This window comes from Vigna umbellata, chromosome 3, assembly GCF_029865625.1.
Source record: "Vigna umbellata cultivar VRB3 chromosome 3, Vumbellata_1.0, whole genome shotgun sequence".
Classification (NCBI taxonomy): Eukaryota; Viridiplantae; Streptophyta; class Magnoliopsida; order Fabales; family Fabaceae; genus Vigna; species Vigna umbellata.
The window spans coordinates 2,886,556-2,911,034 of record NC_142167.1 but is presented as its reverse complement, the minus strand read 5'-3'; the positions used below and the strand labels follow the sequence as shown (position 1 = coordinate 2,911,034).

Below are 24,479 nucleotides of genomic sequence, written 5' to 3'. Positions count from 1 at the left end.
GGTATACCTAATCAGAAGAATATTTTGAATATATAATGACATTAATTAAATAATTATTAATTAGTTAATTAATTAATAATATACATTAGAGATATCTCTCTTGCCTCCACCGATGCGAGTTGTTTTCTTCCTCCGTATCTTGGCTTCTCTTGTAGGCTAATAGTTATAGACTCTCCCGCACGTGATCACCCACACCTTTTCAAAAAGGGCGTGATACAGTGACGTTGAAACTTGAGAGGGAAAGAGTTGTTGGCAGCATTCCATAAGAAGCTCCGTAGGGTGGTGCGAATAAAATAAAAAGAAAACGAGAAAAACAGTGCCACATTCGCATTCTTCATCATTCTTATTGTCCTTTGCTTGGTGCAGAAACCATTCTTACATTTTCTAGGGTTTGGTTTTTGCTCTCTTCGCCTTCTCCAATGGCCGCTTCGTCTTTGCTCAGATCCGCGTTTCTCGCACCTTCCTCCTGCGATCGTTCCAAGGTCTCTTCTCGCGTCGCCGATTCTCTCTCTGTTCTTCGATTTTCGCTTTCAGTTTTCGCCTTTTTGTGCATTTGCTTGTAAAGTGTGACAAAATACTGTAACTGAACCGAACCAAACTGGACTATGATGTGATGCTTTTCGGTTGATGCGGCGTTGTTTGTTTGGTTGGTCTATATAGATTATGGTCTTGGTTTTGTAACCAGTTGCGCTTTATTTGGTTGTTCAAAGAATCAGCACTTTTATTTTATTTTTTATTGACTGGTTAAAGCTTTTCAGTTTTTTTCTTGCGTTTACGTGAAAAATCAAGTCGAAAATTTAAAGTGTTTGAGGTCTTATAAGATCGGCTTTTGACATTTCAGCTGTAACGTCTAGTTTTTTTGGGTTGTCCTGGTGGCAATTTGCGGAAATTTTTGGTAATATTAAAGTTTACAACGATGCCTCGCAATTTAGTATGCCTTGGGCTTTCACTTATTTATTTATTTGTATTTATTATAGTCATGTTTAGCTTTGAAACTTTGGTCTTGGTTGGAACCTGTTTTTCTTTTCCTGCTCAGAAAAAGGGGTACGTGTGAATACGCTGTAGCGTTTTCTTAAGAAAAGAATCTGTGAGAGACTTTAAGGAAAATTATCCGATTATCAATCTTTGATGGTTGAGAAAAGTTTCTCTCTCGTGGTTTAAATGCTTAATTTTCTGACGTTTCATTGTTATTGTATTGATGCTTTTTTTTTGGATGTACCATTTTACTAATATATCTGTATATATGTTGTACGATTCAGGTATTTAGCAACGCCTCGAGTTGTAATGTGAAATCTATGGGATTACAGAGTAGCATATTTGGTAATTCAATTCAATGTGACTCATTAGTCTTACAGTTGAGTTGCTCAAACTTTTTTACCTTGAGCTCCTGTTTTCTTTCATATTTCGGTTCCTTCAATAGTTGGTGGTTTTATTATTTGTGGTTCTGATTTATTGGTGTTTGCACAGAAACTACAATGCTCAGGGGATCCAGCCTATTAAATCCACAGCTACAGAAATCCCTCTCCCCACCCAGCGTAAGAATAGTACAAACGTTGTATTTTATATTAGTGCGATTTGCATGCAATTTCTTGATTTTTACTTGTGGTTGGTTTGGTCTGTTTAGAATCAAGGAGCTCTGGGAAGACAAGAGTTGGAATAAATGGTAACTTTCTTGTTACGATATTTCTCTTAGCAGTTTCTTGTATCTACTTGCGGCATTTAATTTTATTATGCACTTTCAATTTTCCATTGAATACAAAATTCATCATAGATGATGAATTATTTTAAGATTTGCCTTACTACCATCTTTTCATTTTATCATGGTTTTATTTAGGATAGCTCATATGGATTGTTCAACATTTTCATATTCAGAGTGACTGGCGGTGCTTATGACTGTGACGTATGCAAATGCTAAAACATATTCCTTCAACTGTCTAATTGCATCAGATGAAATTGGCAATGTTTGATGAAGATAATTGTGGAAAATAAGACTGATTTATTATTCTCAATCATAAAAAATACATTCTCATATCCTCTATTTGTAATAATCTAATTCTCCTAAAAAGGGAAATAGGGAAACTAGGAAATCTAGGAAAATAAAATAAAATAAAAGATTATGTATCTATTTCCTCTAATTAGGAAGATTCTAAAGATATTATCTCAAATTACAACACTTCCCCTCAAGCTGGATCATACAAGATTGTATGAACTAAGCTTGGAATAGTCAAACTCAATTGTAGAGAACGGCAATAAACCAAATTGGATAGCAATGGACAAAAGCGAACTAGCACCATGAAACTTCAACTTGGACAACAATGAACGAGGGCAAACTAGCACCATGAAACTTCAACTTGGACAGCAATGGCTGAGAGAGATTTCCATCAAAAAATGGATGATGACTTGTAGCAGCAAACAACAACAAACTACAAGAACAGATGAAGGGCCTCTAGTGGTGAACAACAACAAACTGCAGGGACTGGATTGCCATCAATAGTGGCGAACAACAACAAAACTTCAAGAACATGATTTCCATGAGTAACATATGGGAGGCCTTCAAAGGCTAACAACCACAAACCTGTAGGGACTTAACCACCCTGAACAACAACGAACCTTTAGGGACTTAACTGCCCTAACAACAACGAACCTTCAAGGACTTAACTGTCTTAACCTTTAGGGACTTAACTGCCTTAACAACAACGAACCTTCAAGGACTTCATGGTCCTAACCTTTAGGGACTTAACTGCCCTAACAACAACGAGCCTTCAAGGACTTTACTGTCCTGAACAACAACAAACCTTCAGGGACTTAACTGCCCTGCAGCGGCTAACAACAACAAACCTGTAGGGACTTAACCACCCTACAACGACTGAAACTTTTCTTCCCCTCACGACTGAACGACATATGCACGTCAATGATAGAACGTGAAGGTGGAAGAACTGGTGAGAACCGATCCGTACTTGAGGACAAATTTGAAACCCCTAACATCGAACGAGCCAAATCAGCAGGCGGTCTCATAGAACAACTCTCGGTGAGCTGTTACAACAAGGCATTAGAACAACTCTCAGTGAGCTGTTACAACAAGGCATTGGCAGAAACCAAAAACACCACAGATTGAGACTTATGATGGCATCAAAAGGCCAAAGATAGGTTGGAGGTCCAAAGTTCTCTGTTGGACTACTCCTAAATGGTGATACTTAACACTGTATCACAAGAAGTACGGGCTAAACTCTAGCCCAAGAAGGAAGTTCTCTGCAGGGGCTGAAAAATATTTCCCCTCACGGCAAACAGCGGAAACGATGGCTAGTGCACTTCATGAAGCACTCTTAATCTTGACCAAAGAAAATGCGGTAGCTTATTGAGGCGGCAGCAACAAACTGCAGAGGTTACAACAACTGACTGCGGCGATGGAGACTGACTGCGCTGGCGGCTTACTGTGCCGGCGTCGACTGTGGTAGCAGCAGAACGAAGCACTGTTGCTTGAGAAATAGAAATGAATGGAGAGGTAGAGAACCCTTCGTAATGGAGAGGAAAGAACTGACGCGATGGCGTCGAAAGAGGTCTCCCTATCGAGAGCGGGTAATGAAGTATATCCCAGCGATTCAATACAATGGCGAGATGATGGCGTTAAAGTGACATATTAGAAGGAGCAGATTACAGAGATGGAGGTCCGACAACACGACCGGGGGTGTGGCGCTTTGTGATTTCGACACCGGGGGGTGTGGCGCTTGACGAACACGCACCTGAGACCCGCTGAAGAAAGGCGGCGCGTGTGGAGGCTTCCGGGAGGTGGATTACCAGGGTTGAGTCGCGCTCCTTGAGGCACCCAACCCTTATCTTCGCCGGAGAAAATGACGATGGCGGCGGCGGCGGCGACTATCAGACTGATTTGGCGCTCATGGCGGCGCGTGAATGAGAAGTAGACATTAGAACCGGCGCGGTTGGCTGTCGCTCAAAGAGACGATCCAGATCCGCTGGTCACTGGTCGAAACTGCGACGATGGCCAACAGGCGGACGGTGGCCGACAGTGGTCGACGGCGGAGAGCAGTGTTGCACAGCGGAATTAACAGTGAAGTCAGTGGCCTTTCATGGTTCCCAGAAGAAGAAACTTTCGGTCTTTGATTGGCAACCAATGAGAATGCCAAAAAAAGGATTGGGCATCACTTAAAATACCCATTCTGAGATAAATTCTGGGAGTATAGCATATAGCTAGGTCAGATTGAACTCTGGAAGTATAGGTTATAGCTAGGTCAAATTTTGGAAGCACAGTTTTGTGTAGCTGTTATCAGAAGGACAAACGTGTTGGTAATGCTGGAGAAAAAGCTAGAATTCTAAGGTAGAACTTGACTAGGGCAATTGGAGCCCATTAAAAACATATGTTAAAGAAGAGACTTTTAGGGGGCCGTCAGCAGACAACAAAGACAGCCGAAGCGGATCGGACAAGCTCTGATACCATGTGGAAAATAAGACTGATTTATTATTCTCAATCATAAAAAATACATTCTCATACCCTCTATTTGTAATAATCTAATTCTCCTAAAAAGGGAAATAGGAAAACTAGGAAATCTAGAAAAATAAAATAAAATAAAAGATTATGTATTTATTTCCTCTAATTAGGAAGATTCTAAAGATATTATCTCAAAGTACAACAATAATCAAATTTGGCATAATATTTACTGGATTCTGTAGGCTTTAACCCGACAGATTTCAAATGACATTTTATTGGTGGATCTGTGCATAATGTTGAGGTAGATTTTTCAACTATTAAGTTACCAAGTTAGGAATGGAAAAGAAAGAAAAGACTATTGGTTGTTCTATATTTTTTATTTTGGTCTTTAGGAACATGTATATCAGTTGCTTGAGCCTGAAAGAACTGTTGTTAAAAAGTGTCATCTAAAATGCAGTTATGTAGAAGATGACAGCTTTGTTTTAATATGTATAACACATGGAGTTTTTCTCTTTGGTTTTAGATTACATAGATGTACTTATGCTGAAATGTGCAGGTTTTGGTAGAATTGGAAGGTTGGTGCTGCGTGTAGCTACTTCACGAGATGATATCGATGTTGTTGCAATTAATGATCCATTTGTTGATGCAAAATATATGGTATGTACTGTTATACGGGATATAGACCAAGAGATTATATTTAATATGCATTTTCTTTTGTATGCTTTTATTTATGTATATGGTGATACATACATCTATCTGAAAGCTCTTTTCTTTTTGTTGAGTAGCCAGTACATCTAAGAATTTGATTTCTATTATAGCGTGTTTGGTGAAGATTACAATTAAGAGATACAACCCTATTTCTCTAAGCTCCCACGGGAAGCTGATAGATACAACCCTATTACAATTATGACAAATGATTACTTTCCTTCAAAATAATCTGAACCACACTTGTCAGTATAATGCTCTGATCTTGGATGCCTTCTATTTTACCCATATTTAGTGACATAATTTGTTTTGTATTTGTTATGTGGATTCAATTGGGATGTTCTTCAACTATGGTCCATGTTGTTTGCTTGCCTTTTGTTATTTTACATATGTTGAGATTTATTTAGATTATTTTATTATTTTATCATGAAGCCTTGTCTCATCTTAAGAGAATCCAATCTGTGATCTGTTTGAAAACATATCTCAAAGAAAAAAAAATAAAAACTCAGTCTCTATCTTAGTATTTCCTCATTTACTTTTGTTCTAAAGGATTCAATGATTCAATTCAAAATGGAACCGGAAATTAAGGAAGCTTTCTTGTTTTGGTCCAAAATAAGAGGACTTTATCTGTATGTTCAACCCCCAATTTCTTGTAATAATGTATCACAACTCCTTTTAAATATAAGGAAGCATAGAGATTGTGTTAAACAATTACAAAATCTTGTGAGAAGTAGGAAATGACAGTTGTTGGCAACAAAATATTTGTGCCAGCATTTTTCTCAATTAAAGGTAGTAAGTATACTGTAGTAGATACTCATGCTGTTTAGTACATACAATGACAAAATAGATGCTCTACAACGTTTGAGAAATTGGTGAGTGTATTATTGCACGCCTATATTCCATTTTTTTCAATAAATTCATCTTTTATTTTATTTATTTGTTTTTCGTGAAATTTTTTTCAATTAATTTATTGTTACATGTAACTTTATTTTTATGGATTTTTGTTGATGCTTGGTTTATGATTTGTGTTTGGTTTAGTCTCTTTTTTATTATTTCATCCTTACATTTGTCTTTATCATTGAATCTTTTTCTTGCAGGCTTACATGTTTAAATATGATTCTACTCATGGTCCATTCAAGGGGACCATTAAAACTTTGGATGACTCTACTTTGGAAATTAATGGAAAGCAGGTTAAAGTTGTGAGCAAAAGGTATCATGAGTTGATATCTGATAATTAAAGTGAATGTTATAAACGTGTTAATGATTTGCACAAATTTTATTTCTTTATTTCAGAGATCCTGCAGAGATCCAATGGAGTGATTTTGGGGCTGATTATGTCATTGAGTCATCTGGAGTTTTCACAACTGTGGAAAAAGCTTCATCACATTTGAAGGTACTCAAATACCTGTGTATTAGTCTTCTGTTTCTTTCATTCTTCTCATCTTTGTCTTACCCTCCAGCATCAAATGAGCTTTATCTTTTTACTCTGTAGGCTGGTGCCAAGAAAGTAATAATATCAGCTCCATCTGCTGATGCTCCAATGTTTGTGGTAGGAGTGAATGAGAAGGCATACCACCCAGAAATGGACATTGTTTCTAATGCAAGTTGTACAACAAATTGTCTTGCTCCTCTTGCCAAGGTGTGATTGCTCATGCATTGCCAAACTTTATTGAACTAAAGTGCTTCTTTGTTATGAGAATGTTTTTGTATGTAGTTTGGCAGTGTTAAACTTAAGGTTTAATGGAAGCACTTCTTTTCCTTAAAGATACCTTAGTTATTCTGTGACATATCCTTTTCGGTGTGTGTGTGTGGATATTTTCTGCTGAAATAGATCCAGTTTTAGCCATGTACTTTTATATGTTCAACTTATACTCTCATGTTATCTTTCATTATATATTTTCGACTGAAATAGATCCAGTCTTCTACAATTTATTTGAACTTGATGGAGTCAATCATAGATATTGGAATCTATATGGTGGTTCATCCGGGGATGAATTAACTTTTTAGGTTGTGACGTTGTGGCCGTTTTTCTTAAGAGAGGGAGTAACTCTTGTTTTATCAGTTGGCAGTTTAACTATTTTTCAGAGTCATTTTTTTTATTTATTTTTTATTTTTTCGGTGTAGTAACAATTTTTGTGATTGAGCTTAAACTAAATGGACTAAACTTTTTAGGTTAGAAAATATAGTTCCAATCCATTAAAAAAACCCTAGAGTTGTCATCCACCACCCATCACGAAGAGATTCGTAGAGAGGCTAATGTCGAGGCCTCCACCGCTAGGTACGTGGATGTCGCGAGAGTTGCTGCTACGAGTTGCTCGAGAGAGGTGTTGTCGAGAGAGGAGATGTTGTTTGGAGATCTCTCCACTTATTCTCCTTTACCACTGGGAGGGATTGCATCACGAGGTTGCGAGAGAAGCATTGCTGCAAGCTGGGCTGACTGCTCCCTCGCTAATAAAAGGGATTGTATCGCGAGAATTGCCAGTCCCACACAAATTGCGATACACAACAATGATCCAACATGATCTGCGAAGATCGCGAGTTTTAAGTGAAGCAAGATTAGAGAGGGAGAAGAAGATCGTAGACTTGTATGATCATACGTTTTGGATCATGATTTTGACTACCATGCTAGGTAAAGTGCATCAAATGATAATAATGAGAGTGAATATGAGGTTGAAATTTCCATTGCAAGTAATGGTAAAGGGAGAAATAGTGGTGGAAAGAAAGGACCAATGCTAATGGAGAGAAGAAAAAAAGAAAAATTGAGGCAAGCTAACAAAAATTTTGGTACCAAGCTTTCTCCCTTTTACAAAAATATAAAGGCCTCAATTTGTCAATATATTGCTCGATTTTGGTACCAAGCAAGCTTGTCATTTGACCTTGTGAGATTGAAAAGTTTTCAAGATATGATTGATGCTATAGGTGTTAATGGACCTAATATACCTTCTCCTACTTATGAAATTCGAGTTCCAGTTCTCAACAAGGAGGTTACATTGAAAAGTTGTTGAACGTTCATTTAGATGAATGGACCAAGAATAAGCACTCAAGGAAGCTAAGGGGAGGTAAGCTATAGAAATTGTTCTTATCCTTTCATTTTGGAATTATGTTGCTCTCAATGGCTCTTCTTGTTCATGTACTTCATTTGGTGTATGGGGAAAGAAAAGCAACTATGGGTTATATATACAAAGCAATGGAGAAAGCCAAGGAAGCAATAAAGAAGTCATTCAATAACAATTAAAGTAAATAGAAGGATGTATTTTCAATCATTGATAATGGATGGACATGCCAACTTCATCACCCCTTGCATGCTACTAGTCACTTTTTGAACCCAAAGTTCTATTATTCCAACACAGAAATCGAATATGATCTAGAAATTACAAATTGATTGTATTCTTGCATCAAGAGGTTGGTGCCTACTAAAGACGTGCAACAAAAAAATTTAATCGAGTTGCCTCTTCACAAGAGTGGAAGTGGACTCTTTGATGATGACTCCACCAAAGAATCAAGGAAGATTGCCACACTAGGTGAGACACTTAAACGCTTTCGAAATTGTATCAAGATATAATGGTTACATTCTAAGTTACTTTCTTTGCTTTTGTAGCTCAATGGTGGAATAATTATGGGCACACAACTCGCAACTTACAAAAGCTAGCAATCAAGATTTTAAGTTTGACACGTAGTTCATCGGGATGTGAGTACAATGGGAGTGTATTTGAGCAAGTAATACTTATTGTTCATGACGTGACAATTTATTATTATCGTTTTTGTAGTGTGTAGAAAGAAATTAATTCACATTTAACTTGTTCATAATGCAGATTCATTAAAAAAAAGGAATAGGTTGGAGTACAAAATGTTGCATGATTTGGTTTACATAAAGTATAACCAACAACTTGCTCAAAGATATTAGGGATGAAATAGGCCCTATTCTGTTGAATAACATTGATGAGTGTAATGAGTGGTTAGTGGGACAAATGGAGGATGATGATAATGATAATGAAGAGGGGGGAAATGAGTTGGTTTTTGATGATGATCCCACTTGTAATTGAGCAACTATTTATGAAACTTCAGGTGTTGGAGAACTAATAGTGTTACAAGGAGACCAGCAACAAATAAAAGAAAGCAATCATGAAGTGATGGTATTGGTATTGGATCTCCCATGCTTTTAGGAAAGGTCCAGGTGCAACTTTAACCATAACAAGGATGAATTGCATGATAGCTCTGATTCTGAGTTTGAAAAATTACTTAACTTTGACAAGAGTTTCTTAGAAGGGGAAGTGGAGGATGGATATGCCCTATTAGATAATATTGAAGGCAATTATGTTGGGATTGAAGAAGAGTGAGATAAGTAGAAATTTAAGACATTTATTTGTGTTTTGTTGTTAGTGTAAGTTTTCAACATTGAATTTGTAGTGCTTTGATTTCATGTTATTGTTATTTGGATTTTTAGACAATATTATTATTAGTTGTGGTTGTCTCTTTCATTATTTTTGCATTATAATATATATTTCAGTATTTTTTTTTTAAATTTTCTATATGCATATATTATATTTCTTTTGATCGCAATGCTATACCCATTATGGCATCCGCTATAACGTGATAAAGGATTTTTGGGATCTTTGATAGTTTCTGGTATCTCATATCAATAACATTGATATTGGGGTACTGTTCTAGAAACAATTTAGTCAATATAAAGATTTAACATGTTGTTCACCCCGTCATCTGTCCCATTGGTAACTTACATATAAGTATGTAACTTACGTAAATTATTCATCAGGTGGTTCATGAAGAGTTTGGAATAGTTGAAGGTTTAATGACAACTGTACATGCAACCACAGGTATCTTTGCAAACTTGCTAATTGCAACCTGTAGTTTCCTGTTCTTATGGTCAAGCCGTTCCTTTATATGTTCACATGTAGCATTGTTAACATCCAATTCTTTCTTACCCAGCAACACAGAAGACTGTAGATGGCCCTTCTATGAAGGATTGGCGTGGGGGAAGAGGGGCAAGCCAAAATATAATTCCAAGTTCAACTGGTGCTGCGAAGGTAAGAGATGGATGGACAGAAATTTTAAGTTTACTATTTCAGTATATATGAATAAGGGTTTGTTTTATGAAATCACAGGCTGTTGGGAAAGTGCTTCCTGAGTTAAATGGAAAGCTCACTGGGATGGCATTCCGTGTTCCGACTCCCAATGTTTCTGTGGTGGACTTGACTTGCCGGCTTAAGAAGAATGCTTCTTATGAAGATGTTAAATCAGCAATAAAGTATGTCTGTTGCCTTTTTTCTCCAGCTTTCATGCCATTTACTGTTTTGTACTTACCTTTTGGTTGATTTCTATAACTTACCTTCTTAAAAATATGAAGGTATGCCTCAGAGGGACCACTGAAAGGAATCCTTGGGTACACAGAAGAGGATGTTGTCTCTAATGACTTCGTTGGTGATTCAAGGTTCATTGTGTTTGCTATGTTACCTTCAAAGCAGAACGTTATTTTTTAACTTTTCTGGTTGGAAAGTGGGACCATAGAACATGAGATCCGTGTTTGGTTTTGGGCAATTGTAGATTTTGCACAAAAGAAAAATTGAACCTTCAAACCCTTCATTTCTTTCTCTGCTACTCTTTGGATATATTATTTGTTATTAAAAAGGCTTATGTTCAAAATTAATTCCCTTGCAGGTCAAGTATCTTTGATGCTAAGGCTGGCATTGCACTTAGTTCTTCCTTTGTTAAGCTGGTTTCATGGTATGACAACGAATGGGGTTACAGGTATGCTTGCATTTTGCATATGTAGAATGAATAGCATTGATTCGTTGGTCAATTTTAAAAGTATAGTTCATGCGTACCACGAATTGATGTTTTTGGAATGGTTTTTGTTGCAGCAATCGAGTGTTGGACCTTATAGAGCACATGGCGTTGGTGGGAGCTCAAAATTGAACACCAATTAGGTTATTATTGCTAGTGACTTAGGTTCAGATTTTGGTTTTGATCTGATTTTTATAATGAGGCTAAATTATCACATCGTGTACACCGAAAATAAAATAAAGAGGACATTGTCCTGGGTCATGCTTTGGGGATTACTACCAGCATGAATTTTTAACAATCTGCCTTTAGAATGATTTGACATTTTAAAGGTGAAGAATGATTTATATTGAGTTGTTCGATAGGTCATGTTTTGGATTAATACCAGCATGAATTTTTAACAATCTGCCTTTGAAAATGATTTGACATTTTAAAGGTGAAGAATGTTATATTGGCTTGTTCGGATAAGTGCAACACCCAACTGTGTAAGTTGTTCCAATTCTTGTTGATTTAGGTTAAATTGGTAGAGTTTAAATGACCACAGCATGTACACTGAAAGTACAATAAAAGGAACTAAATGTTTTGGAATTAGAATTTTACAAACTGGCTTTCCAAGTTCTTGTCATTGTAAAGTGGATGATGAATTATATTGGCGTGTTCGAGAATAATCTGGTTACAAACATCTCTCCTTCTATTGATAATGCAATAGTAGTATAAAAGAATCTGATATATCTAACAGGTCCAAAGTTATCCAATGAGATAGTCCTAAATAATGTATAAAGATGACACGCTTTGTACTAGTTTGGTTTTATTAGCATTGATTATTCTCTGGTTATGTAGATATATGTATGTGATGGATGTAAATTAGCCCATAAATTATCAATAAATATAAATGTCCATGTCTGTTGCCATCTTGGATTACTGAAACTTATAAATACAATAAGTCACAGGAGATGAGGGGTAGCATTTAAATTTTAAATTAAAAAAAGAAAAAAGAAAATAAAATAAAAATTTCTTGAATTTGGTTTTGGTTTTATAATCTGATATATGCAAAGAAATTCTGTTTGGACGTGTCTGGTTCATGAGCTGAGGTCATGAGTTATTCTTACTTGACCATTTAAGTGCAGTTTTTATATCAATTAAAATTAAGTACAGTTGGAGTAGTGATTGTTGGTGTAATTAACGCATGAAGTAATTGGTGACTTGGTGTCATGACTGGAATGTGAAGTATTGTTGGTACAAATTTGTCTCTTTTCTATATTTTAATTATGGGTGATTTGTGTAGGTATTATAAGTTAGTACTATCACTTTTCTTATATTTAAAAGTTAGTGTCAGTCCTTAGTTATAAAGTGATATATGGATCACTTGTTTGCTTCTACGGGTTATAGATTTTATTTAGGTAGAACTAAGGCTTGTAGTGGTGGGGTTTATGATACATAGATCACTTTTAAGTGATGCAGATTTTTCTTATAATATTAAAAGCAATTCACCATAATTTATCAACAAATAATGTAAGTTTATTAATGATAAAAGCTATTCTATTTTTTATGATATAGGATGCTATGTTTTCTTTTGAAGAGATGAGGTGAAATTTTGAAAGGAGGCAATTGATGTTTTAAAAATGGACGTTTGACAGAATTAAAAATTTATATTTTCTAGCCACTATTAGAATGTTATGAATGGCTTTTATGTGGTAACCGAATGGTGTGTGTATCATAACCTTAAAATTAGTGGTGATTGGTTTATCAATCATAATTGTAATGTCTTGGTTACGATGATTATGATGTATATGTTTAATTATGTGAATATGGAAATTTTATATGGGTGTGAGAAAAATGTTTTATTTTGCAGTGGAAATATGGTTAATATGATAAGTTGCTGAAATTTATAATTAATGGACGTATAGTATGGAGTATTGAATCTGGAAAAATGGTTTATTATGTGATAATTCTTTTCTTTTAATAAATTTGATGTTTATGTCATAAGGACTTGAAAGTGCATAACATAATTGGTTGTCTTAATTGGTTTAGTTTATTTTGATAGTTAATGTATGGTGTTTTAAGTCTGAACTTGAAACCTTATAATTTGTGTTTAACGTGAATATTTTATTGAATGACTAATCAAAGATCAAGTTACTAATTATAAAAGTCTAGTTGATTTGTTATGTCTTTAAAGTTGAATTAAAATCTATTTGATATGGTTGTTGATATATATATATATATATATATTATTCTCTTAAAATGTTTGATTTATTGAATACTTAGCTTACATACAATTGTGTGTTTTTGTATACGTGTGCTGTGTAATAATCGAATAACACAGAAGCTTAAATAATAATGCAGATATTTTCTGAAGTCGCTATTCAACAAGAAAGGGAATCTACAATAAGAATTTTACAATAATATTTTAGAAATTTATGAAATGTATACACTGTAATGAATATTTTAATTATTTAAATTGAGACATGAATAATTATGTTTAAAGTTATAATCAATTAAGTTTCTATAAAACTCTCAATCATTATTTTTCAGTCTTATCCAAATTGAATTATTATTTTAGTTGAATTATTATTCTAATAAATATATTTATTTGGGTAATTAAGAAAATTCCACGAAAGTTTCATATATATATATATATATATATATATATATATATATATATAATAGGTCTGTAGGGATAGGATCCAGACTAAGTGATGGCACATTAAGTGACTAAATGATTTTTTGTATTTTTAATTATTTATCAGCAGCATAAGTATAAAATGCAACTTGTATAAAAATATACATGCACAAATGTGTCCTCAATTTTTATAAGCCATTTCCCTTATCATAACTTAACTTTGACATTAATAAATATATAAATCCATTTACCTGAAGAAAGGGATGATGCCAAAGTTTTTGTTTTTAATTTTCATGCATGTTAAGTCATTACTTTGTGTTGTGTTCGAGACAGGTGGTCTCTAACTGAAATAACTACAAGCAACTCGCAAGTTCAGGATGAATGAAATCATTGAACTCATTTGCCAACTTTGAGCATCTTCTCTCTTTTCATACAATTCGTTTCTTCTGAATGACATTACCAACTGGGTTCAATGATACAAAAAACAAGTATAATATATGATCATCTCACCAATTCTCATTTTTTGTCGATATGTTTCAGAAGGGTGCCCTTATTTAGTTGAGTTTCATGATTGAACTCTCTCTCTCTCTCTCAGCATTGCTTAAAAACTGATAAATTAAACAATGTGTAGGGATCTGAGTTAATGATTGAATGCTTGAAAGGGTATATGATATTAGACAGTGGAAGTTGATGCATGTGAGTGTGTGGAAAGAGGACGAAATTCGAAACATTAAAGAAATAGAAAAGGTCAGATGTTATTGTTTTGTTTAAATTAATGAGTGAAATTGAGTATTATATGTACAATAGCAGAATGGCCAAATACAATGCATCAATCCTTTTATGTAATTGTCTGCGAGCATTCTGTCGTAGGATCCACTTCTTGACCATATACAACTGATGTAAAATCTATGATTACTTTATAGGTTTACTCTGACTCCTTCAAAAGTTAATTAGTTCTATTTGTTTATACTAGTTTTTTTTGTTTACATAAATTTTCTTATTGTGTGTTTGTCTTGTATAGCATGCTTGATATGCAACAATTATATTTGTACATAGATGTAATGCATGGGAAAATGATATTAAGGATTGATCTATTTCTCGTCCTATCATTAGTGCAGGAAAGGAAAGGGATACAATAGCTATTGTTTTCAACTAGTGATAGAGTTTTTATAATTGAGCCATTAAGACGAGATAAAAAAGAAAAAGTATTTGGTCTTGATTATAAATTAAAGCAAAATGGTCCATATTTTTCTTCAGTTAAAAAAAATTGAAACACTAAACCGAAAAAAAAGAGAGTTTATGAACAACTGTTGTCATAGATCCTTTTCTGTTTGGGTTCCACAAACAACCGAGACAATAGACTTCATTTGTTGAATATAATTATTTAATTTTAAAGATCTATGACACAAGTGGTGAAAAAAATCACTACCATAGACCATTTTTTGCTTCGGTTATTCCAATAGTTTCTTTTTAAAATAGTTTTTTTAAATATTTTTATATTGAATCTCAAACAAAAAGCATTTGAACCAAACTTGACTTTCCCGATGGTCGAGGATAGCACAGTCCAAAAATGAAGGAGTAAATGGAGAGTGTGTTTTGTTCATCTCTTGCATGCTATTATCCAACACTACATAGCTCTCAAAACCTGTACCAACCACAACATTTCAAAATATAAACAAAAATATTAAGCTTTATCATCTTTGTAAAGGAAAAACATTTACCATGGTTTCAAAATATAAACATAGACCATTATCTACAATTGTGTACAAGAACCAAAAACATATTACGCGAGTTAATATGTCAAATATGAATTATTATGAAAACAAAAAAATGCAAAAAAGAAAAAAAAAATAGCAATGGTTATTGCACTCACCAAGCGGTAGAGACAAACGAAGCGACAACGACAACGAGCAATGAACACAACGCGACATTGACAACAAGGTATGAAGTAGTGATGGCGATTGAGCATTGATGGATGCTTTCGAGTTCAAAAACTAAGTGAGTCGAGTAGTGGACCACAACACTTGTTCATGAAGGACGAAAGAAGAGAAGTGTGAAATGATAACTTGTGTTTCTTTTGCGAATATAACCATAGGTGAGACATATGACAACAATTATTCATAATAACTAAGTTCATATGTCCATCCCAAAAAAGAAATAAGTGGTAGTTTTGAAATTTTTGATTTACCTTTTTGTCTCGGTTGTTTAGAAAACCTCTACAAAAAGAAGATATAAAAATGATTATTAAAATGACCGAGACTATATGTCCTTTCCAGAAAAAAAACAAGTGGCAATTTTAAATTTTTTATTAACCTTTTGGCCTTAGTTGTTTAGGGAACTGTTGCAGAACGTAGATATGACAACAATTGTTCAAATAATCAAGGTCATATGTCCTTCCCAGTTAAAAAAGAAAAACAGGTGACGATTTTGAAATTTAAATAAACTTTTTGACATCGATTATTTAGGGAACTTCTATAGAAAATAAATATGATAATGATTGTTCAAATAATCGAAGTCATATGTCCTATTTAGAAAAATAATAACAAAATTTTTGAAATTTTGACACTAGTGTATATTGCAAGATGTAACATATTAACTCTGTATGCATATCAAGTTACACTATGTGAATATCCAAAATGGAATAACCATCAATTAGGTCTTCCATGTGTTATTCTTTACTTAAATAATTCTTATAGTAAAATATATAACCTATATTTTGTCCTCTTAATTAATAGGTTAACGAAGAACCACTAATTAGAAGAATTTTATTTTTATAAATATTATTTATTATAATTTTTATTTTTACAAATATGGTTTATTATGATTTTTTACTTTCTTATCTAGACATTCTTTTTCAATTTATTTAGTAATTACATAGGTTCTTATATCAAGTGGGTTAGTATTATTAGGTGGCTGAGTTTCAAGTATTCTTTATTTTATCCTTTCATGATTTTATCATGTTTTTTTTCATGAAAAGAAGACGGAAAATTTAAATGCACACCAAGAAATTTTCTACACCTATAACATACCTAATAAAACCTAATACTTTTACTTTTTTTAAAATAAAAATATAATTTTATTGGTAATAAGAAATAGAAATGTCCACTAATGCAATTTTGTAAATACTAGAAACTATATTAGATTGGTTGTAGCAAGAATCGATTTAATATGTTTATATTCGATTGGTTATAAAAGGAGATGATATAAAACATATTAGATCAATTAAAAAAATCCGATCTAATAGGTTTTTATTTACCATGCATGAAACCTATTTTTTTTGCAAAGTTCCTTCTTTGCCCATCCGGAACGTAACCCTTACTTTTTCCTTACTCTTTAACCTCTTCTTTCCCATTTTCAAGGCCCCATTCTCGAAGTCCCAAATCCTTCTCTCTCAATGCAACCTTTTATTGTTCGTCATCAATGTTATTCCTCCACATCTCCACCACCGCGACCACACTAGCTTCATCCTCAATGCTCCTGCCACTATTAGCCAATGCACCTCACCACCACGAACGTTGTCGGAGCTTCACATGTCATCACCATTATCATTGGAAAGTGAAGCTCACAAATAATATTTGTAATGAGTCACTACAACACCATTCAGATGTCACCTCGCCAACAACGAACTTGGAGCTAGAACACAACAAACCAATACATCATTAGCCTTCATCGAAGCAGACGCTAGCTTCATCTTTAGCCATTGTGAACCATTGTAGAAGATCTTCCAACGATGCAGCAAGTCTAACAGTAGTTCATCATAGAAAGGAGTGACAACACCTGCATCACATATTTACACAAGTACGCAGAAACCACTTTCGAAAATGCTTTTTTTTTTCTTTTCACTTAAAGGTATTAGATCAGGTGTTCTATAACCGATCTAATATAAGTATATATTATTAGATCGATTGTGTAACCGATCTAATATGTCTTTGATATATTACATTGACGCGTATTCAATTAGTTGTGGAACCAATCTAATATATTTATTTTGCACTAGTGGTCCATGCATCATCATTCAAAATGAAAACATCTAAATAAATAATATTTTATTGTACCAAAATAGTATAGCTTCTCAATTAAGACCAAAAGTTCAAGTGTTTATCTATTCTTGTGAAATTGGATATACTCTGTAACAATTAACTCCAAACACTCCAAGCTCCAACCTCGACAATACTCGTCCTCCACAACGGTACTCGTCCTCTGCAAGTCAGGTGGAGGTTATACAAAAGACATTTTGACGCTCAAGCTAGTCGAGTGCTTAGAAAAAACGAATGTTGTAATAATGGAATGAATAATTTACATTGTGTACTATGCTATTTATACCATGTTTTATGGATTTCTTATCTGGATAGGTCTGGCACATTCAACTACTCACCTTGATTAGTCTTTAGTTATTCAAACTGCTTAATTATATCTTAATCACAATCTTAACTCAACTTAGTCAACGTCTTACATATGCCAATTCCTTTTGATCGTCATGTATTCGATTATGCTATCTAGATGATAATCTAAGGACCGGATACACCTAAATTTAGATAGAACGAATTCAAACATGTAAGTATATTTACTGATTGACTAACATCTATTACAAACACTGAATAGGTCCTTGTATCATTAAAAAAATCATCTAATAAATAATATTTTACTATACCAAAACAATAAAAATAAAACATCTTAATAAATAATATTTTACAATATCATAATAATATAGGTTCTCAGTTAAGACCAAGTGTCCAAGTGTTTATCAATCCTTCTACGTGGCTTAAATATTATTTTCAGTATTATTGTCTGACTTAATGTTCTCTCCATTATTAAAACGATGTTATTTAAGATATAGTTTATTTTAATCTTTAATAAATTTATATCTCTCCATTATTAAAGTTATCGAATTTAAGATATAGTTTATTTTAATCTTTAATAAATTTATCATGATTTTGTACTTATTAATGGCTGATGTGATTTAGTACCAAAAGCAATATAAAAAAATAATATTTTTCTCTATTTAGTGCAATATAAAATAAGGAATAATGCTTTTAAAGAAAATTGATGGTTTATTTATGCGAAATGTTGTTGATTAAACTAAATAATAAGCAGTAGTCGGCTACAACGTGATTAAATATGTAGTATATGCTAAGTTTTCTTAAATATTTAATAAATAAATGTAAATCATATTTTTATTAGTAGAAGTTATGGACTATTGTTATTTTTTAACTTAATCGTTATGTAGTTATAGGATATTAAATCCTAGTAAAAAGCTAAGTGTTTTAGTATAGTTGGAACAATAATTTAAAAAAAGTCCCTTAAAGATTTACGGGTATTATAAAACTTTTCTAACTTCGGAAACAAAAAGTTTAAAAACTTTTTAAATTCAAGTAAAATGGAAAATCTCATTCATTTAATTTAAATTAAATTAAACTATAGTCAAAATCTAAACTTCCAATGAAGTGAAGAAAGCCATTACATTATTAAATACACAAAATTATTTAATATCCAAAATATTCTCAATCATTTGTTAATCTTTGTTGCTTTACTTATTAGAAGGTGAGTTAGTTGTTGTGGGACTTCCAACACACCTCCTTTACACCGAGGTATAGACATCTCGTGTGTGATAGTAAAAATTGGGTGGTCCGATAACGGCCCAATAGCGGGTAGAATAGAAGAATATAATGTCCACTTAGAACTCGCTAGGATAGGCTTTAACCATGGTTCTAACACCATATTAGAAAGTGGGTTTTTAAGCCTAACTCAACCCCACAAAACCGGCTTGTAAGGTGAGGTTTGCACCTCATTTATATATTATAATTTGGCCTTATCTCTAGTCGTTGTAGAACTTTCAACATTACTCATCAACTAATATATATATATATATATATATATATATATATATATATATATATATATATATATATATCACCAATTTAACATTTTTATATCATCCAACCACAACAATACATGGTAAGACGGTCACACGAGTTTTGAAGAGTGCAAGGGACGTTAACTAGACTCTCACACGAGTCATACAGACACATATTGTGCAGTGCCCATTTACAAGAAAATCTTTGTTAGCGATGACTTGACATGTGCTTTTTGACATATGATGGGAATTGTAGATGGGTTTATTGGAATATGCTTTATCAAATTGTGTTTTTGTTTGAATATTGTTTACTAACCATTAAACACTGTCTTGGATACCAGTAACATATATATGTGGTCGATGTTCAATCATCTTATTTTAATCTGTTTTGTATCACGATCATTCAAGTTTCTTCAAACAAAGTTCTCTAAACCGATCAGTTATTGACATGCAGAAGCCATTTAACGTTCAAATCAAATATGTTTTTTCAGAAAGTCTTAATTGAATTATTAAAAAAAAAATATAACCTTGACATTAATCAAATATGTTTTACCAGAAGGTTTTAATTGAATTATGAAAAACTATTTACCTCAACATTAATTCTATATTTATAGAGTTTACAGCAATTACACATATTAATTAACCATTAATATCTATTAATATACTTATTAATCGTCTATTAATAACGATTATCCTATTAATTAGTTTTTAACCACCTTAAACCACCGTCTAAACCTATAGATTAATCCTATCAATTGAGAGGGTGTTCGAATATGACACCAACCACTATACTCCATTTATATATATATATATATATATATATATATATATATATATATATATATATATATATATATATATATATTTCACATAACGTAGGTGGAATCTTTTAACAAATATTTATTATAACCATAATTTTAGACAAAAACTAACTTAAACGTCAAAAGACTTTATACAAGTAACATCCTAGACTACCAAAAACACAAACAACGAGAAGACCTGAAGGATGAAAAAACAAACGAGATAAGGGACTGTCTGACCTTACAAGAACAAGGTTAGCTATAAGAAAATGCAATGAATAGCTTTAAAATTTGATATTATTCTGAACGAAAAAAAAAACAGCAAAGTGGTTTATGTAAAGTATATACATTAATTCATGTAGTAATCTAAGTCATTTGCCAATTTCCATGAATATAGTGTTTACCAAGTTTCTGTTTCAATTTATGGTTAACTTGTTTCGGTAGTTTTTAGATATTAATATATTGTGATATACACATATCAGTATAACCAATATTAGTTGTTTAATTGAAAATGTTAAAGAAGTAAAAATTATAGTCTTTGTATAATTTTTTCTTTCCTCAATGTTATTTGCTTCAAAAATTAAACCAATAATGGGTTGAATTTTATTTCAAGTTTATAAGCCCTATGAAAACTTTTTAGGAAATTCATTTTAAAGATTGCTTTCTCCAATAATCTATTGATATTCCATACTCAAGGCATGAACTTTGAGATCACTGGTTAAGTCTTCAATTAATTATTCACATATCTAAAACTACATCTCTTCTTGAATTTGAGATTAGTAGTTATCAAGAACATGAACACGATATAAATGGTAAAATGGAAATTGTTCTCACACTGGTTAATCTACGTGACTTGTGATAATTAAGTAGAAAGTTGAAGTTCTAAGATATTTGTCAATTTTTTTGTTGACTTTGAGGTTATCTTCTAAAATTCAAATCATTGGTTTGAAGTTGACATGAAATCAATGAACAGTTCTAAGATTTTTGGCTTCCAAAAAAATTCTTCACTTTGTATATGAATGCTTTTATTTACCTTTTGGTAGGGGTATTAGTCAACATCATCTCCAAATTAAGATACAAGTAATTTGAATGGAGTTTTTCAAATAAATGATCACTTGAAATAAGTGATATAAAGGTGAAATGAGAATATTGGGCAGAAATGAGAATACTATATAAAGGTGAAATATCTTTAACCCACTATTTTAAGATTTTTGATAAAGAGTGGTGTCAATTCTTTATATAGTTGAACTTGTATTTCATGTTAGATTTATATAGACCCAACAATGATATCAGAATCGATAGTTTAATAATTATCTTAGTAACTGATTAAACGATGTTAATCCTTTGTATATCGTAAACATTCTCTTTCATAGAGCTAATATATAATTTAGTGTTTATATTCGTCAAATTTAAGGTGATCGCTTCACAAACTTGGAGTTGACTAAATTGTGGTAATGAATAAGAAAGGAACGTCGGCCATGCCCCTTTATTATTGTTTTCAATTGAATATTAACGCTTTCTTAAATATAACATTTCCTCATTAAAGAAGAGCAGTTGGATCTCTCTCATCACGAGGGATGGAGGCTCATAATTTTGGTGTAGCCTCCATTATTATTTAGCCACATTAAATACCTAAGGAAAGTTGAACCCATTATCTATTAATGATCTCTGAATTCTAGCGTTTTCTAAGTAATTTTAATACATCACCAAATGAGAAATTTTCAAATAACAAATTGTGTAGGCGACAATGTAGGGCCATTGCTGACCACGTGGCAGACAGCATCACTAACCCATTTCTTTCACGTAGGTCTCAACTCAACCCCTTAAGAACTTCTTGCCTTCATCTCACATGGGACCATCTCCGCCACCCATTTTCCTTTTTCATTTATTACCTTAATTAACCTTTGCACAAATAGTTTAGTCAGATCAAGCCTTCTATTTTAATCATTTTTTTATTACAATGCTTTCGTTCTGCATGCATTACCTACCTTTGTTCATTATCATGGACTATTTCCCCATAATTGTATATATATATATATATGACAAGATGTAAGAACTCCTTAAAGAAAAGAATGCATGACTGGATCAAATGTCATGTTCTTGTGGGAAGTAAAATATCACAATTCAGTCCATTTTTAAGGGCTTCTCATCACTACAGTTAACAAGATCCCACCTCCAACATGATACCAACTTCTTATCTGCTCTAGCTATTACATATTCATCTTTTCCAACAACGTTAAATAAATTTTTGTCATGCACACACTCAGCGTAGAAAAACCATGCAACAAAAACACACATTTTCATTTTCCAACATATGTATCTATGAACACTGTATCACTGTCACCGATTCACCAATGATATTATTACATAATTCAAAATTACCATGATTGTAATATTATAATAATGATAATAAGAATGTTAGTATAAAAAACGAAACAATAATAGAATATGTAAACTCCAGTTGGTCAACCTAACCTCTGTCCTCTGTCCTCTGTCCACTGTCCTGGCCCCCGCACCAGTTGGGTCAACTTCTTGAACCTTCGGACCCACCTTCAGTGTTCCCATTCTTTTATATATCAAAACGGAACCACCAACGTTAATGTCTCAGAAACAGAACTGCACTCTCGTACCCACAACAACAGCCATGGAAGAACCCACATTATTGTTCCCAGACACAGACCTGGATCTCAGTTTTACCAGCACCACCACCGACCGCACCAGCGCCCGAACAAGCCTCGCCCGATCCAGCAGCCTCACACTCAGCTTCAACGATCGTATCTCCACTGCCGAGCCCTCCATCTCAGTCGTAAACCGTCACCCCCACCGGAGCTCCGACCCCAACTGGTCCGCCATCCAAGCCGCCACCATGCTCTCCTCCGACGGCCGCCTCCACCTCCGCCATCTTAAGCTGCTCCGCCACCTCGGCTCCGGCAACCTCGGCCGCGTCTTCCTCTGCCGCCTGCGCGACTACGATGGCGCCAACTTCGCCCTCAAAGTCGTCGACAAAGACCTCCTCACCCCCAAAAAACTCTCCCACGCGGAAACCGAGGCCGAAATCCTCCACTCGCTCGACCATCCCTTCCTCCCCACGCTCTACGCGCGCATCGACGTCTCGCACTACACGTGCCTCCTCATCGACTACTGCCCCGCCGGCGATCTCCACTCCCTCCTCCGCAAACAGCCACAGCACCGCCTCACCCTCTCGGTAGCGCGTTTCTTCGCCGCTGAGGTCCTCGTCGCCCTTGAGTACCTCCACGCTCTCGGAATCGTCTACCGCGACCTTAAACCCGAGAACGTTCTCTTGCGCGAAGACGGCCACGTCATGCTCTCGGATTTCGATCTCTGCTTCAAATCTGACGTGGCACCCAGCCTCACATTTCAGACCCACAACAAACCCTCTCGAGTGGGCCCCACCGACGGTTGCTTCAGTTGTAACTGTCTTCCCTACAGACAACACCACCAGACTTTCCTTGCAGAGTTCATTGCGGAACCCGTGGCGGCGTTTTCACGGTCTTGCGTCGGGACGCACGAGTACCTCGCGCCTGAGCTTGTCTCGGGTAACGGTCACGGTAACGGCGTTGACTGGTGGGCTTTTGGGGTTTTCCTCTACGAGTTGCTGTACGGGACAACGCCGTTTAAGGGCTGCAACAAAGAGAACACACTGCGCAACATAGCGTCGTGTAAGGACGTGAGATTCGTCCACGTGTCGGAAGGAGAAGAGCCTGGGATGACTGAGGCTAGGGATTTGATTGAGAAGCTGCTGGTGAAGGATCCAAGGAGGAGGCTAGGGTGCGCCAAGGGTGCCACTGATGTTAAACGACACCCATTTTTCGACGGCATTAAGTGGCCCTTGATTAGAACTTACCGGCCACCGGAAGTGAAGGGCTTGGTGAGAAGGAACAGGTCGCACGTGAGTGATCACGTGAGTTACAGGAGGAAGAGGTGGTCGTGGAAGAGACTTTCCCATGTCCTTCGGAAATGTAATTTGATTTCAAACTATAGTAATAATAATAACAATTGTTATCACTATGTTGATAGTTATAAGGTTAATTAGTTTGGTGAGATAGACATTGGAAGAACATATGAAGGATAGTGTGATCACATACTTTCCAATTTTGGGAGTGCAGTAAGTGTAGTTTTTCGAGACACAGGTTTGCTGGTGTACATCAATTACATACAATATATAAATATTCATTTCTTCCCTTCTTTTTTGGCTAGGAACAATTTTCTGTTATGAATTATATAATTTATTTTTCTTCA

The 24,479-nt window shown here is 34.4% G+C and overlaps 2 protein-coding genes and 1 pseudogene across 3 annotated transcripts; all 3 read left to right on the top strand.

Annotated features, from left to right (window-relative positions):
- Window positions 1-222: 222 nt before the first annotated feature.
- On the top strand, window positions 223-11,444 carry LOC124832937 (glyceraldehyde-3-phosphate dehydrogenase GAPCP2, chloroplastic-like). The gene is made up of 14 exons (XM_047307279.2): window positions 223-482; window positions 1,260-1,354; window positions 1,468-1,535; window positions 1,625-1,663; window positions 5,001-5,101; window positions 6,247-6,359; window positions 6,443-6,542; window positions 6,642-6,788; window positions 9,921-9,981; window positions 10,094-10,191; window positions 10,270-10,412; window positions 10,512-10,595; window positions 10,823-10,912; window positions 11,026-11,444. Exons 1-14 carry the CDS (start codon window positions 420-422, stop codon window positions 11,078-11,080), a joined length of 1,257 nt encoding a protein of 418 aa, XP_047163235.1. The 5' UTR covers window positions 223-419; the 3' UTR covers window positions 11,081-11,444.
- Window positions 6,795-9,905, top strand: LOC148201403 (uncharacterized; annotated as a pseudogene). The gene is made up of 3 exons (XR_015785073.1): window positions 6,795-8,670; window positions 8,748-8,866; window positions 8,928-9,905. The product of XR_015785073.1 is annotated as an uncharacterized LOC148201403 (transcript).
- An 11,122-nt stretch (window positions 11,445-22,566) lies between the features above and the next one.
- On the top strand, window positions 22,567-24,479 carry LOC124832926 (serine/threonine-protein kinase WAG1-like). Its single transcript, XM_088110159.1, has one exon. It carries the CDS (start codon window positions 22,819-22,821, stop codon window positions 24,271-24,273), a length of 1,455 nt encoding a protein of 484 aa, XP_087966285.1. The 5' UTR covers window positions 22,567-22,818; the 3' UTR covers window positions 24,274-24,479.

Coding starts and splice junctions, on each gene's coding strand:
- LOC124832937 (XM_047307279.2), top strand. CDS start 420: ATGGCCGCTTCGTCTTTGCTCAGATCCGCGTTTCTCGCACCTTCCTCC. Junction 10,192..10,269: donor GTTCAACTGGTGCTGCGAAG/GTAAGAGATGGA, acceptor ATGAAATCACAG/GCTGTTGGGAAAGTGCTTCC. Junction 10,413..10,511: donor GATGTTAAATCAGCAATAAA/GTATGTCTGTTG, acceptor AAAAATATGAAG/GTATGCCTCAGAGGGACCAC.
- LOC124832926 (XM_088110159.1), top strand. CDS start 22,819: ATGTCTCAGAAACAGAACTGCACTCTCGTACCCACAACAACAGCCATG.